The 27,623-nt window shown below is 40.5% G+C and overlaps 1 protein-coding gene across 12 annotated transcripts in view; it reads left to right on the top strand.

Annotated features, from left to right (window-relative positions):
• Positions 1 to 27,623, top strand: part of LOC143364149 (echinoderm microtubule-associated protein-like 2) — a 497,449-nt gene that overhangs the window by 324,676 nt on the left and 145,150 nt on the right. For all 12 annotated transcript variants that reach the window (XM_076804737.1, XM_076804768.1, XM_076804680.1 and 9 more), the window contains 4 exons: positions 5,068 to 5,225; positions 13,802 to 14,059; positions 17,949 to 18,086; positions 20,532 to 20,648. In XM_076804737.1, coding sequence (XP_076660852.1) covers positions 5,068 to 5,225; positions 13,802 to 14,059; positions 17,949 to 18,086; positions 20,532 to 20,648 — 671 coding nt within the window. The remainder of the gene's footprint in view (positions 1 to 5,067; positions 5,226 to 13,801; positions 14,060 to 17,948; positions 18,087 to 20,531; positions 20,649 to 27,623) is intronic.

The raw sequence follows: 27,623 nt of genomic DNA, 5'->3' as shown, positions 1-27,623 counted from the left end.
GCATTTTTTCTATCAGTGGTATGTAGCTTATTCCACTGCATCGCACGATAATTTTCAGTCTTCATAATTTCAAGACTTCTTCCTCCCCAAGCAGGTCTAAACATGCGCGAAAATCTACTTTTCTTAAATGTCAGTGAAATTTTAACTATATTGTTAAAAGTATTTTCCAAATTTATTTTCACAAAATTGTCATGCGACACTGTGGAGTAGGCCTACAGGGGTACCACTAACAAAAAAACAAGACCCATTGTCAACAGTACATTATGGGTGATGTGAAAATCTATTAATACGGGTGCCGTCTTAATGCACCACGACTCGAGAACTATGACTGTCACGGGGACTGAGACGCGTGGCCGGGTCAAGGGGGCGTAGCCCTCGAAACTGCCTCGAAGATTGCTACTAATTCCGAAGCCTGGAATAAACTATAGGTGACTATACGTGAATGAACTTGCAACGAGACGTCGTCACGCCGCGAGCCGAGAGGGCAACGTCGTGAAACGCTCCGTTACAAACTTCCAGTAATAAAATCTCACAGATAAACTATATTGAATATATTCTTCAAAAAAATAAGCACGATTGAAGCATAACTGAAAATTATCTTTTCTTAAAAGTTTTAGATAAAATATTTCCCAATATTGCTCTGCTTTAAAGTAACACCTGTATTTTTGCGACGACGCCCTAAGTTCGTTCACGACCATCATTACCGTATGTTGTTATGATTGTTGCGGAAATAAAGCGTCAAGGAATAATTGTATAAACAGTTTTAATAATAAAGAAGAGAGAAAGGTTTTACAAAACGTGCGTTGAGCATGAACAAAAAGAATAGACAATAGAAAGCACACCCAAGCCGGTGTTGTTCAGTAGGCATGCCAACCCAAAGGAAAGACCAGTAACATGAGGTTGGCACCTCTCAATGCCGGGTTTCGTATGCCCAGTGAACCCCGTGTGACGTCGCCCTAATCGAAACAGGCGCCATCTCGGTAATAACTAGACATGATACCGCGCGTATTCGAACAGACACATATTCTATAAGGATAATTTTTAAGAAAGCGCAGTTAGAAAATGTTATGTTAAGTTAAGAGGTCACTCGAGTAGGGAAAGCGAGACGCAAGGAATGCCAGCTGCAAGCGATAACGGAGCGGAACCACTTCTACTAGGACCAGGCCCGCTTAAGCGAAGGACAACGAGGAAAAACAGACCCGAGAGAAGACAGCTCTACAGCCTCCCTCAAGGACCTGGAAGACATAAATTAGTCACCCCCGAACAAGAGGCCACCTACGAAGACATCGAACGGCAATCGAAACGCACGTGGCATGCTACACGCGAGTAACCCCTCAGAGTACGTCCCCTTGGGCCACCCCTTCGAGGCCTTACGCATTCTAGGCCCACGCAACTTAGGGGAGGAGACTACCCTTCTGATTGGACCTCACGACGCCCCACTATCAACGCATCCTGGAACCGGAGGTCCGATAAAAGGAACAGAGCAAAGGCCCGCGACACTCGTTTTTGATCTCAAAAATCACTTTGTCGACCCATCAACATTATTAGAAATACAGCAAAGTTTTCCGACCAAGTTACGTTATAACATTTTATATCCATTTTCCCTTCCCAGATAAAGCCGCGTTCGGGAGTTTAGTACCTTAGTACTTTGAGGCGTTTGAACTCATGCCGCGAAATTGATAGATTAACCGGTTGTGCCATCTGCAGACAAGTATCGTAATTTCGGGTCCCTAATACGTACATAACACCCGTGATAATACTTCAACACCGTAGAATAGAGGTCGGCAAGAAGTGCACGTTTCGGCTGATATTTGAGGGCTCCGCCCTCTGGCTCCCGCCGCTTGTCTTGCCCCCCCCCCCTCCTCCAAGACGCGTACCGTATAAACTGCACGTGGTGCATTACGACGACACTCGTATCAATCGGTTTTCAACAATACCGATGTGGTACTATTGTCCATGCTTTTTGTCAGTGGTATACCCTGTAGGCTTATTCCACTATGCCACATAACAATTTCGGAAAATAAGTATAGAAAATAAATTAAAAAAATAATTTCGGAAGATAAATCTTGAAATTTAAAAACTTAAATTTTACATCAGTTTTCCGCGGGAAAACATCGACAATAGCGGTTTTTATTTTTTTTTTAACATGGCACACCTCACCAAAAAATCTAAAAAGAATTCGTGGACATTACTTATATCTATACACGGATACTGTAACTGAATAAATATTACTGAATAAATGATGTCGCTCTAAAACTTGAATGTAAAATCTGCATTTTTTCGATTTTTTTTTCAGGTTTCTGATTTTTCACAACCTCAATGTTCTACTTAAAAATCTAAATTAATTACAGTATATGAATCTGGGTATTTGACGTCTGTTAGATTTTTTCTGACTTTTTACATATGACTAAATAGGGAAAATAGACCTAACGGTAATCTTTTCCATTTTACCCCATAAGTACCCTCCCGGTTGAGATGTTGGGTTAAAATTTGCACATGATTTTTCTTGAGGCTCTATCGAATGGTCCATTAGCCTTTTCATTTCGCCCAACGGTATTTTTGACTATCTTATCCGACTATACCCTTTTCTTACTATTGCACTGGTTAGCCCTCGTCACGCAGAACAAAAGTCTCAAAACAGTAGGTCGCAAATGAACCATCTTGACAGTTGAATCATTCTCTTGAAAAACGACTTGAATATTTCGTAAATTATTGTATTTCACATGTCTACAGGGTATCCCAGTATTGGGTACACCCGCGGGGGGTGTGATTCTACATGAAAAAATAAATCGAAAGTGCGAAATAAAATTTTTTTTTATTTTTGCCTCTTTTCGAGAAAACTGCGGCTATAAAAAGCCGACATTCACGGGCCTAGTATTTGTAAGAAGTAGTCAGCTGATATCTATTCAACAATACTCGGTTTTCTCGCAAACAGAGCCACGGTTGTACCCAATACTGGAATACCCTGTAGACCTATGGAATAAAATAGTGTACGAAACTTTAAACTTCTTCTTTAAGAAAACGGTTCCTTTGAAACTTTTTTTCCTCGTAACGAGGAAAATGACGCAATAGTGAATTTTGCAGCCTCTTTTTTTAACAAATCTTCACGGCTGAAGGATCTCACTGAATCTCGCTGTTGTGGTCGTGACATATAATTTTGGTACACCCCGTATATGCACCATACCTATATCCGTATTGAATTGGTTCGGTTCTAATAAAAAAAAAAAAAAAAAAAAAAAACAAAAGGCAAGGATGCACTAGATGATAGTATAATTAGAGGAGGAATGACTACCGTCCGAGAATCGTGTCAAAATCGTTTGGAGATTTTTTACGAACAGATGATTATTTACATTTCAAATTTTAATTAAAGATGTATTTATGAATCATTACAAAACGATGTATAAATTATTTATGACTATTTTTCTCGACAAAAATATGTAAAAAATAATTGTTTTCTGTGTAATTTCCGAAGCTTTTGCCTCAGTTTAGTTAACGAATTCCATCCTGCATTCAGACAATTGATTCGCATAAAATTATACATATACTCCGACTAATCTGATTTCTTATCGTTTAAATTACAGTCAGAGCATACATCAGTGTTCTACTGGAATCATAAATGTATTTACAATTAACTGAAAAAAATATTTGTATGTTCATCAATTTTTATCAAAGCAATCCACCTTAGAAGAAATCATTGCTTTTAACTATCCAACAATTCTGTAGCCCCTTGAATAATTATGCAAATAATGATCATTACTCTAAAATGGCTATGGTTTTACTGCTGTGTGATGATGCTACGAATCAAATCGATTTCATGTTGCGGTTGATTAGGTCAAACATGATTTAATAATTTTACTATGTCTATATGAAATTGGCGGAGAGTCTAAACTTTACTTCAGGAAACTACAAATTTTTAACTTTTTTTTATCTAATCCTGTAGATTTTGAGGAGAAAACACCGAAAATTAAAGTTTTAATCCTAGGAGATCAATTCAACAGTTATGCGTGTATAAAGTTGTGTGATTTTTGGCGTTTTTACTGGTAAGGGCGCAGCCATCCTGGTATATACTCAGATATTGTTCAGTGAGCGGAGCTAGGAGGAGGTTAGGTATGTGTGGGGGGAGGGGCGGATGCCGGCCCGTCTACGGTTGCAAAACGTTATCGGCATCACCGTGTGCTTGTGCTGCTATCTAGAGGCACCATCCATTAGACAAAGCGCGACGCTGAGTACACACTATCATGGCGGCGTTCTTAAGGGGGCCGGCATGGTTTGAAATCCGTATACGTATGCAAGGGTCAAAACCTTTTCAAACTACCGCTTCAATATTGCAATGAGCAGTTTAGAAGTGGTTAATTGTGTTTCCTAAAAGTCCAATCTACGTCTGTATAGAGCCCAAATTGCGAATTTCTACCTCATCGTGGAGTAATTTGTAATATTCGCCAGAAAATTCGAATTCTGAAGCAAGTATGACGTCACAAGATGGCTGCCGCTGAGAGATTCTCTTAATTTCGAGAGATTTAGTGTTCGTATCGAAAAAAAGGCTCTATACAGACGTAGCAAAGACATGCACAAACACGGTGGTATACATTTTTAATTGATTACTTACTTATTTAAGACGTAAAATGTCTAGAAAAAAAAGCACAGCGTAACATAGCGTGACAGTCAAGGCCAAATGCCTGCCGGCCCCCTTAACTATTAAAAACGCTGAAAGTTGCTCAAGTTTAAACCTGCATAACTCTTGAACTACTAATCTCCTAGGATTAAAACTTGGATTTTCGGCATTTTCTCACCAAAATCTACAGGATGGCATAAAAAAGTTAAAAATTTCTAGTTTTATGAAGTAAAGTTTAACCGGGGGTGGGGGGTGTAAATCATCCTTTCGCTAATTTCGAAGTTAATTAAAAAATGTAGATCTTTGAATTTTGCACTCGTTGCCATATTCAAAACTTAATTTCTTGTAAAATTTGACATATATGTATGACATGATAATACCTTTTTAAACTTTAATCCAATTTTAATTAGGTATATTAATTATTAACGTGCATTATCAAAAATTCTTTTTCTTAGGTACCAATACGATTTCTAAGCTAGTCAGGAACATTCATGAAGGATCGATATTCTCAATTTGTGTTCTGAAAGACGGGTTCATTGTCACTGGTGGTGGCAAAGATGGAAAAATATTATACTTTGACGAATCTTTGAATGTGACTGGAGAGGAAGCACAAGTAAGATTTAGAAAATTTTGTATACTTTTTTATTTTTGCTCATAATAAATTACAAATTATAAGAATAAGGCAATGACTTTTCCTGATTGTTAGTGTGTAGATGAAAGTCAGTTTGAGGTTGCACAATTAAGAATTAAAATTGTAATATAGAACTTGTTAGTTATTACATGAACAGTGCCGGGCTAATAGTACAGGCCCAGTGAACAGTAAATAGCGAACCTTTTGTTTCGGTGTGTGGCTGGAATTTGAGTGCAAAGTTTGCAGGCGGAATTCGAGGGAAAAACAAAGCCAAAACAACGGCACACCCTGCCCTCATTTAGAGAGTCGATCGATCGCGTAAAGAGGGTAGGTCGGAAAGGTAGGGAAGAAGAATACATGAAACTTAAAATTATTAATTTAGAAATTTAAATATAATTCCGTTTTCCCTTCGACAATAAGGTTTACTCCGATTTTTCTCGATACATACTCTTAGAGCAAAGTTAGGTCCGTTCTTAGTGCGACCGACCTGTGCTTTTCATGAGGGCAAGGTTTATCTTCGATTTGCCTTCGATTTAGCATAGAATCCGCCTGCAAACTTTGCACTCAAATATCGAGCTTAATGCAGAAACTGATAGGTCGGAATTTATAGTATGACGTGTTAGAATTGCCTACGTCCCTCCGAACTGACAACGGAAGGCCTGGCCACCCTCTGACAGCACCGATGCGAAGAAGTAGTCGCGCGATCGTTCTCCCTGGACGTTCGGAAACCAGTGAGCGTCGAGTAAAGATCGATGTATACAGGCCCGACCAGACTGGATTTCATTGGGACTCTAGAAATAAATGCAGGGGTACCCAAAATCTGTCGACCGGCGTTCCGGCGGTTTGACTAATTCAATCCGGCGGCTGTTTAGCTTGAGTCCACCGAGCGGCTGATCATTACCAGATGACCTTTTGAGAGTGCGTTGACAGTTCCCTGCTGTGCGTGGCACAAAAAAAAGAAGGTTTTTAAGGGCTCCACAGTTCCTTAAGTAAACTATCGGTATCTCTCCTCTACAACATCGTGGAAATAGGAATCGTTTCAGATTTTGCATGTATTGTAAACACGAGAATAGTTGTTACTTTTTTAAAAAGAAATATCCACATTAGGAAGAGGATCATTCCATATGAATTCGATCATTTTTGGGGAACTATGTCTCAAATTTTGATGACATTGAAATATGTTGTAGTCCACGTGAAAGTGGGAGTCGCGGGTTGAGCCGGGTTTATCTTCGAAATTGTTTAAAAGATAGAGATCAACAAAGTTTGCCATTTTGGACGAGTTTTACGAAAACTACCTTCAAAATATAATTTATACCACAGCTATTACTAAAGATAGAAACATTTTCTTTTTTTAATCATCATCGCAAAAGACTTATTTTTAAATAATTTACCATTCTATACGTCAGTGTCATGTCTTAACGCAAAAATATTACAAATGTTTTGTTTTGGGTCCATAGAATTGCTGGATATTTTTTAGACATTCTGAAATAAGGGTCCACAGTGTTTGTCCTAAAATTACAACTTTCACGTATTAGAAAAAAAAAAGAACGCTGGGAAAGAGGACGCGAGATGTCATATATTTTACCTAAACTGTTGTTGGGGTGTCGTGCACTCCAAGTGTACAGTAAAGCTTAATACCATTCATAGTGGAAAGGATATTGGTTTTTTCAAGCCTGCCGGTGAATAGCGGTAGATCAGTCGGTGCACTTACAATTACCTGAATCGCCGGACGCCGCATCCGTTGCCGGTCTTTTACGTGACCGCAATATTTGAGGCCCTGCAAATGCAAAAACGAAATTTCAAAGTGGAAGCATCGACTTAATATTTCCTAATGATTCTGTAAAAAAAAACTATTATATACGCTTTTTCACCAGGTCGAATCGTTTCAATCCAATTGAGAATTGTTGTTTTTACGAACCGATGAATGTGAGTTCTTGGGAGGTAATAGTGAAAACATAAGAGTATTTAATGAAAATGATGTCAATTGAAAAACATGGTTATTAAATTTTAATGTTAACACATCTTGCGCGGGAACTTTGCCGCCAAAGTCTTACCGTGTTGCATTCATTCTTGCAATGCACGTTTTGTATTTTTGCAACGCATGTCTATCCGATTTTATTGTAAAAACATCACAAAAACCCATCGATAACAATAATCCATCAATAATCCGTGAAAAACGACTTTAGTCGCTTCCCGCTCAAGATGTGAAATCCGCACAAAACGACTTTAGTCGCTTCCCGCGCAAGATGTGTTAAAATTAATTTATGCAGCTGATTTTTATAGTTCCTTACAGTTTGAACTGTTACTTAATAACATTGACACTCGGGTGAATAATATTCTTTACTTCGAAAAATTGTACTTTGGACAGTTTTTCGGCGATCTTGCAAGCTGTTGTGGCATCCAGTGTCCGGACAGCATCCACAGAGATCGCTTTGCCTTCGATCCTGGAACTGCCGCCGGATGTCGCCGGATGCTGAGTTCATTGGCATCCCCGCTTTGTAGAGGGGAGTAAATTGTTCTGGTGTTAGGTAGCAAACCTCCGCGGTGCGCGGCTCTTGGCCTTTGTTGCGAGCATCTCGAGCATCTCTCAAGTGGCCTTGCTAGGGTAAAAATCTAGACAAACTGCCACTTCAATATTGCAATGAGCAGTTTAGAAGTGGTCAATTGTGTTTCCTAAAAGTCCAATCTACGTCTGTATAGAGCCCAAATGGCGAATTTCTACCTCATCGTGGAGTAATTTGGAATATTCGGCAGAAAATTCGAATTCTGAAGCAAGTATGACGTCACAAGATGGCTGCCGCTGAAAGATTCTCTTAATTTCGAGAGATTTAGTGTTCTTATCGAAAAAAGGCTCTATACAGACGTAGCAAAGACAAGTACAAACACGGTGGTATGCATTTTTAATTGATTACTTACTTATTTAAGACGTAAAATGTCTAGAAAAAAGGCACAGGATAACATAGCGTGACAGTCACGCCAATTCTCGAACGGTCAGTAGGGAAAACTCATTGTGGGATGGTTAAAAATTTTTTTGTGGAACTACGTCGCGTCTACGACATATCGGTAAAAAAGAATATATGCAATGCCGACTTGAGTAGTAGCAGAAGAGAGAAACGAAAATTGAGAGAGAAAGCTTGCGACTAGACATGGTTGCCACATATCATCGTTCGCCTCACTGTTGCCATGTCGTCAAACCCGTAAATGTACAAGCGTTTCGTGAAACTGATTCCTGCCTCATGAGCCCAATTCAGCCGACCAACACATGCTAACACATACATTGCCACGGGCGCGTAGATATACGCAGGACTTGTTGTCACATTACCTCTGCAGTTTTTCGCTAATATCTCTGAAATGAAACTCGAATGGCGGTCACGTGTATGCAAAAGCTAAGGAAATCATTTGATTTATATTAAATTGAATCAGTTTTTTCTTAACATTATAATAATTTTATACATATTACGAGGGCTTCTTGAAAATGAGCCGGAATTTATTTCCTGTCAGAAAGAAAATTATATTCAAATCTCATTTAAATGAAATTTAAAGCAACTCTTTTTATGCCACGAAGCGCATAAATGTAATAATATATTTATATTATATATATGTATATTTATATATGTCTCATATTACGATATTATAAATTGTCTATATATATATGTATCTATCGTCTATGTCATACCGTATTTGTTCTAGACTACAAAAATTAGTGTGGCGCGACGGTAGCGTGCCAAGCTTTCACCCCGACGACCAGGGTTCAAATCCTGCCTACTAACGCATTTTTTTAAAATTTTATTGTGTTTTATCATTATGTATTTATATTTTCAATCGATTAACACGCATAAAATTGCATTCTGAATTATAAATAACATGTATTTATTTACTAACAACAGGATTATTTACTATTATTATATATTATTATTTATATAATAATTATATATTACATTTTATAAATTTCCTGTGATTTTCCGGATTTCGAACAAGTTACTATTACGTTTGTGTGATGTGACATAAGTTCATCTATCTTTTCTTGAACAAGTGCGGTCTTTTCTTCCTTATATGATATTATCCTTTCGAACGTTGACTGATACTGACATCTGTCTGATCCGTAATTAGAATTGCGAGGTGATATTTTTTACTACTTTCCGATAATTTTCGACGGCCTACTATATTTTATCCCGCGCTTCTTCATTATGGACTTCAAGCTTGGCAACCCTATTTCTCGCTATTTCATTACGTCTGAAAGTACAACATAACAACATGCATCAGTTATTTGTGTACCGAGGTCATTCCACGCGAAATCGGGCACATTTTCGAGTACTGCTGTGGGATTTTGTTCAAATTTGAATATGTTGTAGTCTTTGGCGACCTATGAACGAATGTCAAAGGATTTCTCGATATCTTAAAAATTGTTGATTTTAAATAGACGTGTTAAAAAAAGGATCACCCTTTCTTCATTACATTATAAAGGCAGAAAAGTAAAACCACAAAAGTATCTACTAAAAATGTTTCCCCTTCGTAATGACCCCTTTAGAAGGATGGAGAATTGAACATTGGCTTCACAATGAGCTGGAAAAGGACGCGGAGTGTCCCCGTTTCAGGTAGGTGAGTGGTGCGCTCCGCAATACCTGCAGACTTCGTTTACGACTAGACATGTGCGGGCCGCCCGATATTCGGGTTCGGGTCGGGTCGCAGAAAGTTGGGCGGGCTCGATTCGGGCTACCCGAGAGTTTCGGGCTGCCTGCTCGACTTCGTCGGGCGGGTTCGGAATGAATCGGACAAGTTCGAGCGAGCGAGTTATCGCGATACCTGAGATTCAACTCTGCGTTCTTATGAAATACACAATGGCAATAATGATACTTCTTTCATAGCTTAATTAACGTAATTTTTAATATACTTGGTTTTTTTATAATTACCGTTGGTATAATTGACAAACATATGCATAATCTTTATTTGTATTAAATTTTGAAATAATGCACGTTACACGTGAAAAATTTAAGAGACAATATTTCTGGCATTCTGACGAATTTGTTCCTCCGAATGAACTTGCATATGTATCGATAATGTCGTTAAAATATCCTTACGAAATTACATACAACTAGAACGTATGAAAATTGTGTTGTTTTCAACAAAACATTTTGTGCTGTTTTCTCTTAAATTTTTCACGTGTAACGTGCATTATTTCGAAATCATATATCATTGTTACCATTATATATTTCATAAGAACGCAGAGTTGAATCTCAGGTATCGCGATAACTCGCTCACCCGAACTTGTCCGATTCATTCCGAACCCGCCCGACGAAGTCGAGCAGGCTGCCCGAAACTCTCGGGTAAACCGAAACGCTCGGGCCGCCCGATGTGTCATGTAGTATCGCGCGCCCGACTTTCTGCGACCCGACCCGACGATTTGGGCGCCCGACAATCGGGCGACCCGCACATCCCTATTTACGACTAAATGACCCTTTTTTTACCTCGAGAACTATGGGTCATCCCTGTTGTAGTAATGTTTCGGCTTTTATTCAAATTTTAATATATGTAGTGTTTAGTGACCCAATCTCAAAGGATTTTTCCATCTCTTATAAATTTTTGATTTTACAGACATTTCAAAAAACGTGTCGCCCTTTTTCCATTAAATTCTAAGACTAGAACTCCCAAATCGACGATATGACCTTCGAATGACGAATAAAATTTTTTTTATCTTTTATTCGTTATTTGAAATTTTTATTTAAACATATATTTTGCAGACAGTACCTTGCAGACTGCAAAGCCGACAACATGAAATTCTGGTTTTGAAGTATATTTTATGAAACCCTAATTGTCAAGTAAATAATCACCACGTTCTCGTGGTTTTCATTGAGCAATGACACCTTTCTTGTAGAACATATTCAATTCACATACATACCAAGATCTATACATAATCAATCAGAATTCTCCATTCTTCTGAAGGGTTCATTTTGAAGGGGAAATTTCAGGGAATGTGACCACATTTTTTCCAACATGTGAATCACTGGCTCATCATCGAAAAAAAACACAAAAAAAGAATTTGTTTACACTTTCCTACATTATAAAGTTACTTGTCATGGTCGAAAAAATTATTTTACAACAGCCGTATCCTTTCTAAATTAAACAAAAAGAAGTGTAGCTGAAGTGGAGAAATAGTTCCGGTGATAATAATTCGCAAGCGAAGCCCGTTCATCGACAATGTAGGCAGAAATTGCAAACTTCGGCTGTAATTTCTAAAAATAGTTCTCAAGCTGCAAAAAAGAAATTATTGCTAAACCTCTTCTACTGTCACATGGACAACAACATATTTCATTCTAGTTAGTTACTGGAATATAACGGATATTTCGAAGCAACCTGGTGTTACGAGACGCGTAGCGACACGTGCAAGGGTCAGAAACCTTTCCAAATTGCCGCTTCAATGTTGCAACGAGCAGTTTACAAATGGTCAATTGTCTTTCCCAATGGTTCAATCCATGTCTGTACAGAGCCCAAATTTCGAATTTCTAACTCATCGTGGAGTAATTCACAATATTCGGCAGCATGCCGCCGGTCGCGAGGCGTTCGAAACAAGCCTGACGTTACGAGATGCGTAGCGGCAAGTGCACGGGTCAGAAACCTTTTCAAATTGCCGCTTCAATATTGCAACGAGCAGTTTATAAATAGTCAATTGTCTTTCCCAAAGGTTCAATCCATGTCTGTACAGAGCCCAAATTTCGAATTTCTAACTCATCGTGGAGTAATTCACAATATTCGGTAGCATACATATCGTACATACGTAAACCCGTACTATCGATCTGCGTTATCGACCGTATTCTATCGCAGTGTACAGCGTTTGCCGCGGAGAGACCGTGGCGCTAGTAACCAGAACCGCAAAATTGTGCCTTTTTTCTAGTCATTTTACGTCTTAAATAAGTAAGTAATCAATTAAAAATGCATACCACCGTGTTTGTACGTGTCTTTACTATGTCTGTATAGAGCCCTTTTTTCGATACGAACACTAAATCTCGCGAAATTAAGAGAGTCTCTCAGCGGCAGCCATCTTGTGACGTCATACTTGCTTCAGAATTCGAATTTTCTTGCCGAATATTACAAATTACTCCACGATGAGGTAGAAATTCGCAATTTGGGCTCTATACAGACATACATTGGACTTTTAGGAAACACAATTGACCACTTCTAAACTGCTCATTGCAATATTGAAGCGATAGTTTGAAAAGGTTTTGACCCATGCATAAGTATATGGATTTCAAACCCTGCCGGCCCCCTTAAGAAAACGTATTGGACTATCCGATCCAGCCTGTATATATCGGCCTTTAAGCGTTTTGAACGTCGCGCCACTTTTAGCCGCGATGTCAGTTGAAGGACCGTCTCCGGGCCTAGGGGGCCCGGATCCTCTTCCTCCGCCAAGAAATCCGAATGAATCCTCTATTGGAGGCGCTCTACCGGGCGGTCAAAGGAAAACCGCCCATACCGAGACAGCGTAAAAGCGACCGAGCCTGGGCTGTTCAACCCGGAGGCGTCGATGAATTCGGAATTCGGACTAGAAGAGAACTACTACTTAGCCGTTTCGTATCAAAATAGAGACCACGTATAAGTGCGGAACTCGACGGAGAAAACGTGTGGAAACGTGCCGTATTAAGAGCGAACGACAACAAGTTCGCCGGCGAGTTCGACTAACAATAAGACGGAAATAGCACGGGCGCGCCAACAAGCTGCCGCGAGAGCCGCCGTAAATCGTGTTCGGCTGAAATTGGCCGCTGCCGGTTTCCACCGGCAGCCCGCATTTTATACTCCTAATTAAACAACTTAGAGCCGTAATTGTGCATTCAGATTTATTGTGAGAACTCTTCCTGCCGCGGGGAACGCCCCGCTCTATCCCATGTAGAATCCTGCGCCTGTTCGCGAGCTACCCAGAATCTCGCGCAGTTCTCGTAGGCTCAGAATTGCCGGTAGATATTAAAAGTTCGAGAATTACTGTTTACGTGACACCTCCGGGTGTCTGACGCCCGATTCTGTAAGAAAATCCGCAATTCTTCGAAAATCGTTTGTCCCGGCCCGACCTCTTGGCCCGTAAATACCCAGTGTCGCAGGCGACTCTGACCTTCCTTCAGACGTCAAAAATTAAGCGACGTGACAATGGACAAGCTTTGGTGGCAAAATTCATAGCAAATCAAGAGCAGGTTGCTGACTGGGCAGCAATATCGGATAAATTATGTAGTCTCTTTACACTTGTAATATAGCATCACAAAAATGTACTGCATGTTTGACATATTGAAGGTGTACTTTACACAGACTTTTTTTGCTGTATCAATACATTCTTTTTTTTTTGTATACCTCAATATACTAACATCGTCCAAAGTTCACCAGAACTTCAATATTATTGTTCAACCTTTGTGCAACTATAAATTGACTTAAGCGTATATTAAATTACAAATGCATATGCAATAATCAAATCTATTCTTTTGGTATATTATACGAACAAACAAAAAGTTTTATTTCTAAAGCAAAATGCTTACTGGTGACTTATTTTTTTAAAGTAAATACTACATTTTACTCTGTAGATTGAGGATCACTTTGGAGGAATCCGTACACTTGCAGAGGGCAAAGGTTCACAACTATTAATTGGAACAACAAGAAATTGCATTTTAGTTGGCGATGTAGGAATGGGATTCAATCCAGCCATGTTAGGGCACGCTGAGGAAGTTTGGGGCCTCGCAACGCACCCTACTTTACCACAATTTGCAACAGCTGGCCACGACAGGTTACTGCAAATGTGGGACAGCCTTAGTCATACCGTTGTTTGGAGTAAAGATATTGGGGTTAGTATAAATAAGTGTTGTGACTATTAATAATAATTCAATTGTTAGCTTTTAATATATTTATTTCAGTTAATTTATTCTGAAAACAATTTCTGAGCACATTCGTTGCAGCTTAAGCAACGAATTATTATTATTACAAAAATTATTTGTTAGTTGTCGAAACCTTTTCAGTTCAATACTAATTTTTAAGAGGCAGCATTTCAATAATAGGGTACTAATTTCAGATTTTGAGTGTTGTATAGTAAAAATGTTGTAATTCTTCCTTTATGCAAGTATGTATTAGACAGGGAACTACTTTTTCTTATATTTCCTTTATATCAATATACAGGGTGTTCGGTAACTGGTGGTACAAGCGAAAAGGGGGTGATTCTACATGAAAAAATAAGTCGAAAATATACAACAAAATTTTTTCATATGAGGTTTTGTTTTCAAGAAAATCGACTTTGAATTTTTGCCGGATACGCGTGCACTTAATCATGTCTCGTTATAACGGATCTCACTGTAGATCATTGTCTCGATTGAAGTTTATGTTGATAAACACTTCCAGTGTCACGGAAATGTTTATTGTACCTATCATCTGAAGGAATCTTCTGAAGAAATCACAAGTTGCGAGCAATTAAAAGAAAAGATTATTGTTGCCTTTCATACATTAAAGCAACAGAATACGTTAGAAAGCTTCAGCAATTTCTGTAATAATAAACTTTATGATTACTTCAACATCGTATTTCATTGTGTGTTCCTAATTTTCCGGTACGATAAAAACAAACTTAAACTGCGATAACGATCCATCGAGATAATAATCTACAGATCCGTTATAACGAGACATGATCAAGTTCACGCGTACCCGCCGAAAATTCAAATTCGATTTTCTCGGAAACAAAGCCTCACATGAAAAAATTTTGTTCTATATTTTCGAATTATTTTTTCACATAGAATCACCCCCTTTTCGCTAGTACCACCAGTTACCGAACACCTTGTATATCATACATTCGTAAGTATGGTACATATGAACATTTGTATCTTTCGCATAGACATCGCTCATTGAACTACTCTTACTGTTAGAACTAACTCGCGCGCCCTCTTTACTCACACTGCCGCCACGCATACATAGCACAAACTACCTTTTTTATCATGGTGGTAGTCGTTCATTACGGATCCCTTGCCCACTCTGGGGGGCGCCAGCTTGCGACACCAGCAGCCCCCGGTAACTCCCTTCCTCGCTTGGGGTAAGAGGTGGCCGGCAGCGTGTTCCGACACGCCCCGGCACTTCTCCGCCCCCACCCCCGTGGACGCACTGGAAACGGGTGGCCAGCCGGTCGAATTGACGGAAGGAGCTATTAAGCCGCTCCCCCGCCCGCACGGCTGACCCACCACTGCTAGGGGGGAGGGGACTAGCTCCGCCCATCGCCGCCGTACATAACACAAACTACTACATTGCTAAATTAATATTGATAGATCATCATAATCACAACAAAAAATAGAAAAAGAACATGGAGCTAATCTCATTCCTTATCCAGTCACATCAGCATCTCACTAACACACCCCACGTGACAAACGGTCTGGGTTAGGTGTCACAATCAATGTGTTAAGTAATGGACAGTTTGGAAGTTCATACTAATTATTGATAGAATGTTCAATAATTGTTATTTTAACAGCTCATTATTTTGAAAATTAACATTAAATTGATATTTCAATGTTACAAACTTTGGTAAAAGTTATTGTTATTATTTTAGTCAATTTCCTTCTAACCTTATTGAATCCTTTACACTTAAAATTGTAGGATTCTTGAGGAATGCGGAAGTTGATTTCTAATTAACGGTTTACTGGTTATAAAACTATATTTGAACTAACGATTAAAACGCTCGCTGTTGACTCCCTGTCTAAAACGCACTGCAACACTCTGACACACTCGCCGAACTTCCACGCTTTATATTCTTTCACCCCCTTGCATTCGTCTCGCTTGCACTCTGTCTCTCGCATCCATAACTTACATTCGAAAAAACATATACTTTCCTATCTAAACACTCTTCGTTCACGCCTTCTCAGTCACTCGAGTTTCCCAAACATACCGGCGCCTGCACGTCGCAATATGATCCGGTCGCCCGCACGCACGCACAATGAACCATTTATCCCACAAAATATACAGGGTTAATCACGAATCGTCATCAGTAGAGATTACTCTGTTATTAGCAATTCGATCGAAAATGTTTTTGTATAGTTTCAGGAGAGCTTTAACGTGATTGTAAAAAATGATTTGTCAACTTTTTTTTTATGTTTTTTCAAGGTCATTTTGAATTTTTTTACGCTTATCTGTTAGAGGATTTCAAGACGGATTCGGTAAATATCGTGACATCGTTCAGCGTATAACTGTTGCGCTAACACTGAATTACGTCCGCACTCCTCGTAGATCAAAATCATTTCCAACTTTTCGTCGATACTGTAACTCATCATTAGAACCTGTACGCTCACGAATACCGCAAAGACTACTAACTTCAGATATCATTTAGATGTGTACCAATGTACAGAACAAAAGCTTTACACAGTAGGCAAGAGGTCAGAATAAATTTCGATTTGTCAACAATATTGGAACCCGTACAACGGCGGAGCATATGATACTCCTTGTAATATAAAGTTTTTTACTTTTTTCTTGATCCAGATGAAAAAAATGTTATGTTCCGATATTTACCGAATTCGTCTTGAAATCCTCTAACAGATAGGCGTAAATAAATTATATGTTTATTTGCAAAAAATTCAAGGTAACCTTGAAAAAACATAAAAAAAGAGTTGTAACGATCGGCGGTGTGGGAGAGCGTGCCGGCTCAGTCGGACGTCCGGTTCTTAAGCCGCGAATGAGAGAGACGCGTTTCGGCTGGTTACGTGGTTTATTCCTTATATCTAAGTATGTAGTATGTACAAACCCGGATCGCGATTCCGGTACGATGTCGACTTATGGCTAACGGCGCGGCGCTGACGCTTCTCAACGGCTACGGCGGTATGCGGTCGGCTTACAGGCTACGGCGCGGCGGGGACGCGTCTTAACGGCTACGGTGCAGCGCGGTCGCAGGAGGGCACTTGCCCGAGGATGGAAGAGAGGGAAGCGGCGTCTCGACACCCCGGGGGCCCCATCGGCTTGCACTAGGGTTCGTACCTGGAGTGCTCTCTAGTGTCTGATGCTCCTGTTAATACTCCGCGCACCGGACAGAGCGGGAAGGTCGCCGTTTGCGCACTCCGTAAACGGAGGGTTGGCGGGGAGCGGGCCATGTTCGCTCGGGAGCGGCACTCGCCTCGATCACCGACGGACCCGTTGGAGGAAGAGGGGTAGGTGAAGAACAGCCTCGAGGTTGGAGCACGGTAGCCTTTCATGTATTCCACTGTTCACTTGCGGGAACGCGCCTTCGCGGTAGCGGTCCGTACTAGCGCGGTGCGACTACGGTGTGATCGGCTACGGCGGCCTTCGCCGGTCCGCGGGCAGGAGGAAGACTCGCGTCGAGGGGTAGGATCGTTACAGAGTTGACAAATAATTTTTTACAATCACATTAAAGCTCTCTTGAAACCATGCAAAAGCTGATAAAAACATTTTCGATCGGACTGCTAATAAGACAGTAATCTCTACTGATCACGATTCGTGATTCACCTTTATACATATATTAATCACCTTTTTAGTATTGTATAAACTATTTAGTACAACAATAATCTTTTATAATTATAATGACAAATGTGTACTCTCAACTATATATATTTGAATTGTTCAATAGTAACTATACAAATTGCTATCTCCAAAAATATATCAAAATAAAAATTATAGTTGTTATTTTACGAAAACATAAAGAAGTTTGAATATACAACATAAAGAATTCATATAATTAAATGCAATCTGGTTTTTTTTTAGGAGCAAGCCCAAAGTCTTGGCTTCTCACCAGATGGTAATGTAATTGTAGTTGGATGCACATCTGGAAAGTGGTTAGCGATTGACAGTGAGACCCGAGAATTGTATACGCATCATAATGATGGAACAGAGCCTATTCAGGTAAAACATTCATTCAGAATTACATAATTATAATTATCAGGAGATACAAGTATTATAAATAAATGGCAAATCTTTTAAGTGTCTTATTTTCTTTGTAAATTATAGTAAAAATCAGTTTTTAGGTAATGAGTATTTAAAAAATTCATATTGTAACGCGACGAGGAACAATAAAGCGTCAAGACCCCTCGTCACTCCCCCCCCCCCGATGTAACAGAAGAATTGCGCCGAGGCAGCGTGGCCGGCGGTTCAGGGGGAACCGCGGGGTCTGGAACCTTCTAGACCCCTAGTAACGCGTTATTGATAAAGATAGCAACGAGTCCGTATAAATACCGGTAGATTACCGCGGAGCGAGCATTCTTGCTGCACCTGTGGGAGAGGACGAGGTAAGACCACGGCCGCCCACAGGATTGGAGAGTACGAACAATGCTATCGGACGCCCAGCAGCCCAGGAGAGGACAGGGGTTGCACCTGGACGCCTCTCTGGATACATGGTAGAGGACGGCCATGAAGGCCGGCCGCCCGCCGAGAGGAAAGAACAGGGTAGCTTCCTGGCCGCCTGAGAGTAGGGGACGCCTGGTTCCTCTTGTAGGTTTCGGAGAGTCGCATACTCGTCTTTGTCGTTTCTAGTGAGTTTAAGGTTTGCAGCTGGATCTTTTGTTTATAGGGGTAAAACGAAGGGTTAGGCAGGATGTTTCTATCAAAGACTATCTTGACAAAACATTCCAGAAGGGGATGTTTTGAAGATTTCCATATTAAGAAATCGTACGCTGCTGTTACTGAATCATGCTTCGTGCCAGATGCGTCCAGCCGGAGTACAATCATTAAACAAAGGGGCCTGTTGGGACGCTTTTCGTTCTCAGAAAAGAGATTAGAACTTCTAATCGAAATGAACGTGGAGAAACGTCTCCATACGGAACATACACTTTACATCACTTCATTTCACTTCCTAACGATATGATTTTTTTATACCACTTTAAAAATATATTTAAACGTTTACACTAAAATTCTCTTACAAAAGTAGGAAGACTTATGGCTAACTCAATATATCTTTAATTGAAGTTTACCTTTTAATTATACAAGATGTCTCACCCGATTTTGACATCTTGATTTCTTCGCTATTGTTAGTTATACCAAAAAATGTGTCAGATAGGAATTAAATGGTGCTGAGTGGGACATAATTTGGTGTTATTAGTTTACTCGTGGGTGAACGTGTTAAGGTCATATGAAGGTCAACTTCGTTTTTTTAAGTAGAATTACCCAGTTAGCCAAATGCTGTTTCAAGCAAAAGCGCAATACTTGCACCACACTTTGCGAGCAAAAGACATCCATTTTGTACCAAACCCTGCTTGGAGCAGAATTTGGTGTCCCCATTTGGTATGACTTGGTCACCAAAATTTGTCGACAAATTCCTAGTCAAATTCGAAGATAGATGCATTGCAAATTGAATGCAAAGTTTGCAGCCAAAATTCCATGACAAAATGGTGCTAAACCTTGGCTTCGATCAGCCTTCGTTATAGAGGGCAGGTCCGTCGCACTAAGAGCGGACGTCTTACGACGAGGTGGTAGTGTTTCGAAATACGTGTTACTACCTCTGCACACGTATGCGCATTGATTCTGTAGCTTGAGTGTGACACTGATTCTGTCGCGTGTGATTAAAGCGAGGAGGCGGATTGCAAGGAAGGATCACACACACACGCACACACACACACAAAATCTTCGATTCAATATTATCACTATTTAACATATCATTACACTCTTGAACTTTACACTATACTCGCGTGTTACACATACTCGTATACTTCCGATCTCTATGACTCACATGTTCACTCTGTGCGCGTTTTTCGATCGTTTTCTAGAACCTTGTCCATCCTCTCACGGTCAATATAACGGGAATCGATTATTCATCCAACACAAATCCTGTTTCAAATTGACAGATATCAAATCTTACATCGCAGAAAACCATCATAGTCTGCTGCCATTCTGCCGACCGTGTCTATTAGCAGACTGTGCCGCCAATCTGCCGACAGATTGTTTACACGGCTATTGACATTTTGGTTACAAAAGCTTGCAACCTGCAGCTGACATTGGCCAAAATCTGACATTACAGATTTATTAAATGTAATACAGATTTATTAAATCTACTACAGATTTATTAAATCTGATCGCATATTATTAAAAGAAATATCTTTTGCACATTTATCGAGAAAACAGTGTAATCATTTAGTTTGCATATATTTTTTTATAAACTGTAAGGATAAAAAGTAACTGACTTTCAGCATATTGAAACACGTAGATCAAATTGAATTATCTCGAATATCCTATTTCGATTTGAATACTTGAAATTACACGCTGAGTTAATTTCAACAAGAAATTTATGAAATTCGATAACTCAATATGTTTTTGTATTTAATAATGTTTATTTATTTTAATGTTATATATTTTCAGGTTGCACGATTTTCACCAGACGGCACGCTTCTGGCACTTGGTTCTAGGGATAACTATGTTTATATTTATCAAGTAAATGGTGATGCAACTAAATACAGTCGTGTTGGGCGATGTATGGTAAGAATGTCTACTATAATATCAATATTTAACTCAAATATTTTCGAGAAAAATTTTAATTTGTTCATTATGCAACCGAAGACAGTTGAGAAAAGTGAAACTTTTCCTCCTTTAGAAAGAAAGGGAAAATTGTCATTGTAATGACCATGTACACAAATATACAATACAATATAATTTGTGTTAATACTGCCTTAAAGTTTCGATATACTAACAACTTTTATAAAAAAAAGTTGATATATGTATACAGGGTGAGTCTCGTAACGTGACGATCTTAAATAACTCGTAAGTTGTTTGTTGTGCGAAAAAATGTTTCAAAAAAAAGTTGCATGGTTTTCTGGGGGATACACTTCTCTAATCTGTTTTTTATTACTTTATTTTTTAATCAAGATATGAGGATCACCTTCAGTTTTTTAAAATGGAATGTCAAATATTTTTATTCAAATTCGGATAAATTATGAAATTCTGCGTAAAAAAGTATTATACTGTAGGGGCAAGAAACTCTTAGACGTATCGGGTTCAATATGTTTTATTTATTTTGACGGCGCGTGTTCGACGGCGAGATTTAGACTAGGCTCTCTCTGTCGGTCCAGTCCTCTTATACTCATTCGTTCATACATTTTATGGCGGAGTCGGCAGATCACCAAAGGGCGTCTTTGGCGGCCGCCGCGTTCCGCCGAGATCGGCGGTTCTTTTGGCCGGCAACTACAATATCGCACGTTGCCGCCACGCTTTGCCGATCGCACACGTGCGTATCCCTACAATACCAAGTGGGCCAATGCACTTGCGTAATCGATTTATCAGTAAGCGAAGAACTTCTTCCAGTGTTTCTGTAGTTATTTCAGCACATGCACTTATTAGTGCACTTATTGGTGCGTCCTCGCATATCTTCGGCCGTCGTTAGTGGCTCTCGATAAACTTCATTTTTTAATGTTCTCCAAAGGAAATAATCGAGCGACGTTAAGTCTGGTGATCAAGGTGGCCAACCAATGTTACTGTCACGTCAGATCCAACGAATAAAAAATGGATTCTCTGTTGCTCAATAATGCATATTTCTTGTATTAACATCTCCACAATTTGTGAATGTGGCTTCGTCAGCCTATAAAACTGAGCCTATATAAAAATTGCCCTCGTGAAAAGGACAGTTCGGTCACACTAAGAAGGGACCTATTCTTGCTCTAAGAGTAAATATCGAGCATACTCGGTGTAAACCTTGTTGTAGGAGGGAAAACGGAATTTTATTTAAATTTCTGGATTATATAATTTTAAGATTAATGTATATTCAATAATTTAAATATTCACAAATCTTTAAATAATGACAATAACGATTTTGTCCGATATTTACTCTTAAAGCAAGATCAGATCCGCTTAGTGCGCCTGATGAATAAGGGTCAATGTATACCCCACAGGCCGGCAAGCCAGGCGGTTTTTCCCAGTTTATACGAATTTTGGGATCCGGGGACAGCCACTTGAGAGGGTTCGAGAGGCTCCGAACAAAGGCACAGCGTGTCGTCTGCTACCAGAACCCCAGGGGTTCCCAGGCCAATGCTAGGGCCTGACAGGCTCCTGGCGTGGCGGCACGAAGGCAGAATGAACATGCTGTATTTATTTAAAAAGCTAAGAACCAGAACTTTTCAGAGCTCGTCGTGGTAAAAGATGGGGAATACGTTGTTAAGGAATTTAAACGTTATAACAAACAAAATAACAATTTATTGCTATGTTAACGAACCTATCCCCACCTCAGCCGCGCCTGTAGGCCCAATGTTTTGACGTCGAACGTCACACGCTACATAGTATGTGCGACCGCTGTAGCCAATATTTAAGCAGGTAATTTTGCTTGTAAATCAAAAACGCATGTTGCTGTTGAGTCATTGGGAAACAAGAATGGACAGGTTACCTGGAAGATGGCAACAACTTCTTACAAATAATGGAAATTATATCATTGAATAATATTAAACATACATTTTTATAAATTGATTCAAATGTTTTCTTTAAAATACGACAGAACTTTTCCTCCAACCTAATATATTTTTATAACAGTTCTAAGAATCCAATATTTGCAATTTTTGATGCTCCGCGAATTAAAAAACGGAATTTCAAAGAGGAAGAATCGTAGAATACGACCATATTTTTAAAAAATTTTTTACACTTGAACCGGTGGTACAATTTGCAGAACAAAGATATTTCTAATATATTTTCATTAAGAAATTACATTTGCGTATAATATGATAAATTATTTAAGAAGATTTGATATGTATAATTTACGTATGATAAAATACAAGGAATAAGGTATACAAGGTATATAAGGATGTGTGATGCTGTTTCACCAAGTACCAGGAATGTTTCCTATTTCCATGGTGTTGTAAAGGAGAGATACGGATAGTTTAACTAAGGAGCTGTGGAGCCCCTAAAAACATTTTTTTGTGCCATGCACAGCAGTTAACTGCAACGCGCTCTTTAAAGGCCAGACAGGCCAGAGAAGAAATTCGGTTTCAAATCCTGGCAGGCTTGTCGGTTCCTAAACGGTAGGATCAAAACAGGGGTTGTAATGTTGGCGGGGGCACACCGGATTGAAATGCGCGCGCGGAACACGGGTGCCGCCAGGAGCCTAGGGATTACCTCTTCGGGGAAAAAAAAGAGGTGTAATGTTGAGCCGGCCGGACTGGCCTGTGAGATATGCATTGACTTTAAACTAGTTTTTTCTTAACATGATTAAACATTCTAGCAAGAAACAAGATATAGTCAGAAACTCATCTCCCGAGTTTCATATTTTTCGCAACATTTATTGTTGTATTTCATTGAAATATTTATTATTAGAACCATTCGGGGTTGTTACAATCAATATTTTCCAAATACTAACGTATAAAACTTATGTCTGTGGCTCTTAATGAAACTTTGGGAGGACATAGTTTATGAAAAAATAATACACATGTATTTGTTTTAGTTAATATTCTTCATTTTGTCGGATGGAAATAGCTCTCAAAGTTTGGGTTAAAAACCATATTTCGAATATCTCTGAAACTATAAGAGCTATTGGGATGAATTAAATGCCAATATTGGGTATTTTTAATCCAGAATGTGTATAAGTTTGTATGAAAATAATTTGTTCGCAAAGACTACTAGTTAATGAATTTTAATGATTTATGAATAAATGACTAAGTTAATGAAATTTTTTTATTCATTTATTTATTGTTGCATTAGAGTTTGTGCTATTAGCGACCACTAATACGTTACATTGTCTTACATATGTATAAGTACAAGGTTATGACAAATGTTACAATTAGTAGTGCTTAACTTTCCAGGTTGAGTAATATAATATAGAACGGGTTACTTATTTGCTGACAAGGGAACCTGTTCAGGTGATATAAGCCGATTTTTATGAAACTTATGTGAGATATATTGGATTGGCAAATAAGTTCGTTCGGTTTTTGTTCCAGTCTAAGTTTCATTCGGATTTGCTTTTCTTTTGTCAGCGCTATTGTGCAAATCGAATACACATTTGAAAGATTATATTTCACTGTTTATGTTGTGCTGTGTTTGGTTAGGTTAACCTCAATATTGTGTGTGCTGCCTAGCTGTGAACATGGAAATAAATATCGTGCATTATCGTCACATTTTGCTGTATTATTTTTAAAAAGGCAAACGGACTGCGGATGCTCATAAAAAGATATGCCGTGTGTATGGAGATGATGCCTTAACAGAACGCGTATGCCAAAAGTGGTATGCCAAATTCCGTTCTGGAAATTTCGACGTCAATGATGAGCCCGACTTTCCTTCATTATAAATGATATATCCCAAAAAAATTTCACCTGAAACATCAAATAATCGTGCTATCCGCGCGATTCATTCTTGGAAATTCTGAAAGTTGATATTTAAACTTAAATTGCAGCGAAAGCATCTCGAAGTATCTCATGAAATTTTGCATATTATAACTGCAATATTATAACTAGCCAAAACGATTAGTTCCAGATTGAAGCTATTCAAAGGATTTTTTGTATTCCTCCATAAATAAAAAATGAGCGTAACGCAAAGAGGCTTCAGGTTAGTCCATATTACATAATGTTAAACAACTTTTTTGCAAAATTTTTTTGCCAGTTAATAGTTGAAGCCATTTGCATTAATCCATATGATTTGTAGACCCCTAAGTATTCAATTATAGGCGGAGTTATTACATAACTACCGCACTGAAAACTGATGAATTACCAGGAGCGAAGAAATGGTTATTTACCATGCGTTTATCTCCGTAAAATTTTTTTTTAAAAATCTGACTTTGGCGCATCATGCACGCACTATTAGGCTATACAAAAATAATTTTTTTTTTTATAAAAATCGAAAATTTATAAAATGGATTTTTTGCCGCCTTGGCACCACTGTGCGGCGTAGTGCCGCTGAACCGTGCCGGGTTCTCATTTTGTAACTGCTGCGACTCGTTACCGAGTATCGCGTTCTCCTGACGAGCTAAGTTACATAAATCTCGTTACTTCGGTCGTTACCCGACGTATACGTTATTCACGAGGAGTGGGCCCCGTGTTCCTAACCAAATTCCTATTCGCCGCGGCCTCGTGGCGCGTCCATCTTGGACGAGGTTATTTCGTGCGTTCTCAGCAGAGAACGTGTGGCTTCTGGCCACTGTTGACCCCGATCTCTCGCTTGGTGCGAGATTACCGTTCTCAGTCCGCCACTTCCGTGGAGGACCGTCGGAACACATACCAATTCATCACATCGGTGTGTTGGTGGTCGTAGTCCCCACATTGGTGTGAGGGAAAACCCCACATGTGTGTAGGTTTACGGTCTAGTGGGTTTCCAGACTGCGGCCTACTACCGCCGGGAAGCAGGAAACTGGGTGGAAGACACTGTTGCGTGCTACAGTACCGAATACTTTATTGCGACTTAACTCGACGAATGCTGATACAGAAGAGAGAGATAGTGTAATCTCGGCGGCGGCACATCCGCCTTGGGTCGTCGGGCACGCAGAGTCGAGACCGGCGACTCGCTCTTGCCGCTCGCACGCAGCTAGTGCCGGCGATGCTAGCGCTGCGGCAAGGTTCGGAAACACATGCAGCCCCTACACACTCCCCCCCAAGGAAGAGCGGCAGCGAACAAACAAACAAGATATTTCGCTCTAAGGCTACATAAAATTACAAACGACTCTTATAAATTACGACTTACATGCTACGCGTATATTTACAAAACCTTAACCTAACGTACGGAGTCCGCAAAAGTGACTCTTTTTCGCGAGTAGGTATGCACGGGCACGCTCGGCAACGACGGGGCACCGCTCGATGCTGGGACTGCAAGTCCCTCACAAACGCTATGCGCGGGTCTCAACAGCTCTACGGAGACGCTGCGCGGTAAACTGTTGACCTCGATTGAATACACTTGTTCGGAAATACGCTGGAGCACCCGATGGGGTCCCGTGTAAGGCCGTTCCAACGGTATACGCACGGATTTAACGAGCATAAATACATGCGAACAGGATCCGAGATCTTTGTATACAAAGGCTTTAACGCTACGCTTGTGCGCTACGGGCACAGGCTTGACGGCACGCATATACTGTCGGAATTCCTCGAGGAATGGCTGCGGATCAGGGCTAAAATTATCTAACAGGAAAAATTCGCCCGGCAGACGCAACGAGGTTCCGTAAACGTAATCGGCAGGAGAAGCGTTGGTATCGAGACGGATATGGGTACGCAACCCTAACAGTACAATAGGTAAGACGCGCGACCATTGCTGATTGGCGTGACACATGATTGCTGCCTTCAAGACGCGGTGCCAGCGCTCAACCATGCCGTTAGACGCGGGGTGATACGCGGTGGTTCTTTTTCTCCGGCAGCCAACGAGCGCCAGAAGGGCTGAAAAGAGCTGTGACTCGAATTGCGGACCTTGATCACTCGTCAAAAATGCAGAAGCGCCGAAACGTGACACCCAATGCTCGAAAAAGGCGCGGCCGACCGTCTGAGCGGACGTCTCCTTCAGGGGAACGGCCTCAGCCCAGCGAGAGAATCTGTCGATCATGGTAAGGCAATATTGGAAACCTTCGCTGACCGGCAGCGGACCGACAAGGTCGATGTGTACGTGAGTAAAACGTCCGTCGGGCGCGACGAACTGGGACGGAGTCAGCTTGACGTGTCGAGAAATTTTGGATTGCTGGCAATCAACACACGACTTACACTGGCGAGCTATGTCGCGGTGCATGTCGGGCCAGACATATCGCTGTCGTATGAGTTGGTCAGTGACTTTCGCGCTCGAATGTGCGGGAGAATGAAAGAGCTTGAACAACCGCTCGCGCAAGGAGGCGGGGATATACGGACGGATGCACTCCTCAGATACGCTGCAATACACAGGAGAGTGATCTGTGCCCCACATGAGCCTCTTAAGGGCGAGAAAGTGGTCTGGCAATGCAAGAATTTCCCTAAGCTCGGGGTCGTTTTCCTGCTCGCGGGAGAGCTCATTCAAATCGAATTGCGTCGGCAGACGAATTGCCTCGGCACGCGAGAGCGAATCGGCAACGACGTTTTCATTGCCGGGCAAGAAGAGAATTTTCGACGTAAATTGCGCTATATAGCACAACTGCCGGGTCTGCCGAGGAGACGCACGCTCAGAGTTCTGCGCGAAGGCGTAGATGAGCGGTTTGTGGTCAGTGTACATGTTGAATTCGCGACCTTCTAGGAAGTGGCGAAAGTGGCGCACAGCTTCGTATGCTGCGGTAAGCTCACGGTCGTACGTGCTGTATTTGCACTGAGCCGGGGAAAACTTACGCGAGAAAAAGGCGAGCGGTCTCCAACTATCGCCACACTGCTGCTCGAAAACTGCACCCATGGCCACATCGGAGGCGTCTGAGACAAGGCGCACGGTGGCCGATTCGCAGGGGTGCGTTATAAGGGCAGCGTTCGCAAGGTCTTCCTTGCATTTCGCGAAAGCCGCTTCGGCTTCGGGCGTCCATTCAATGGGTCGCTTATCACGCTTACGCGCGTCCTG

This window comes from Halictus rubicundus, chromosome 1 (genome assembly GCF_050948215.1).
Source record: "Halictus rubicundus isolate RS-2024b chromosome 1, iyHalRubi1_principal, whole genome shotgun sequence".
Lineage (NCBI taxonomy): Eukaryota > Metazoa > Arthropoda > Insecta > Hymenoptera > Halictidae > Halictus > Halictus rubicundus.
The sequence above is the reverse complement of the archived record's forward strand: the minus strand, read 5'-3'. Positions and strand labels throughout refer to the sequence as shown.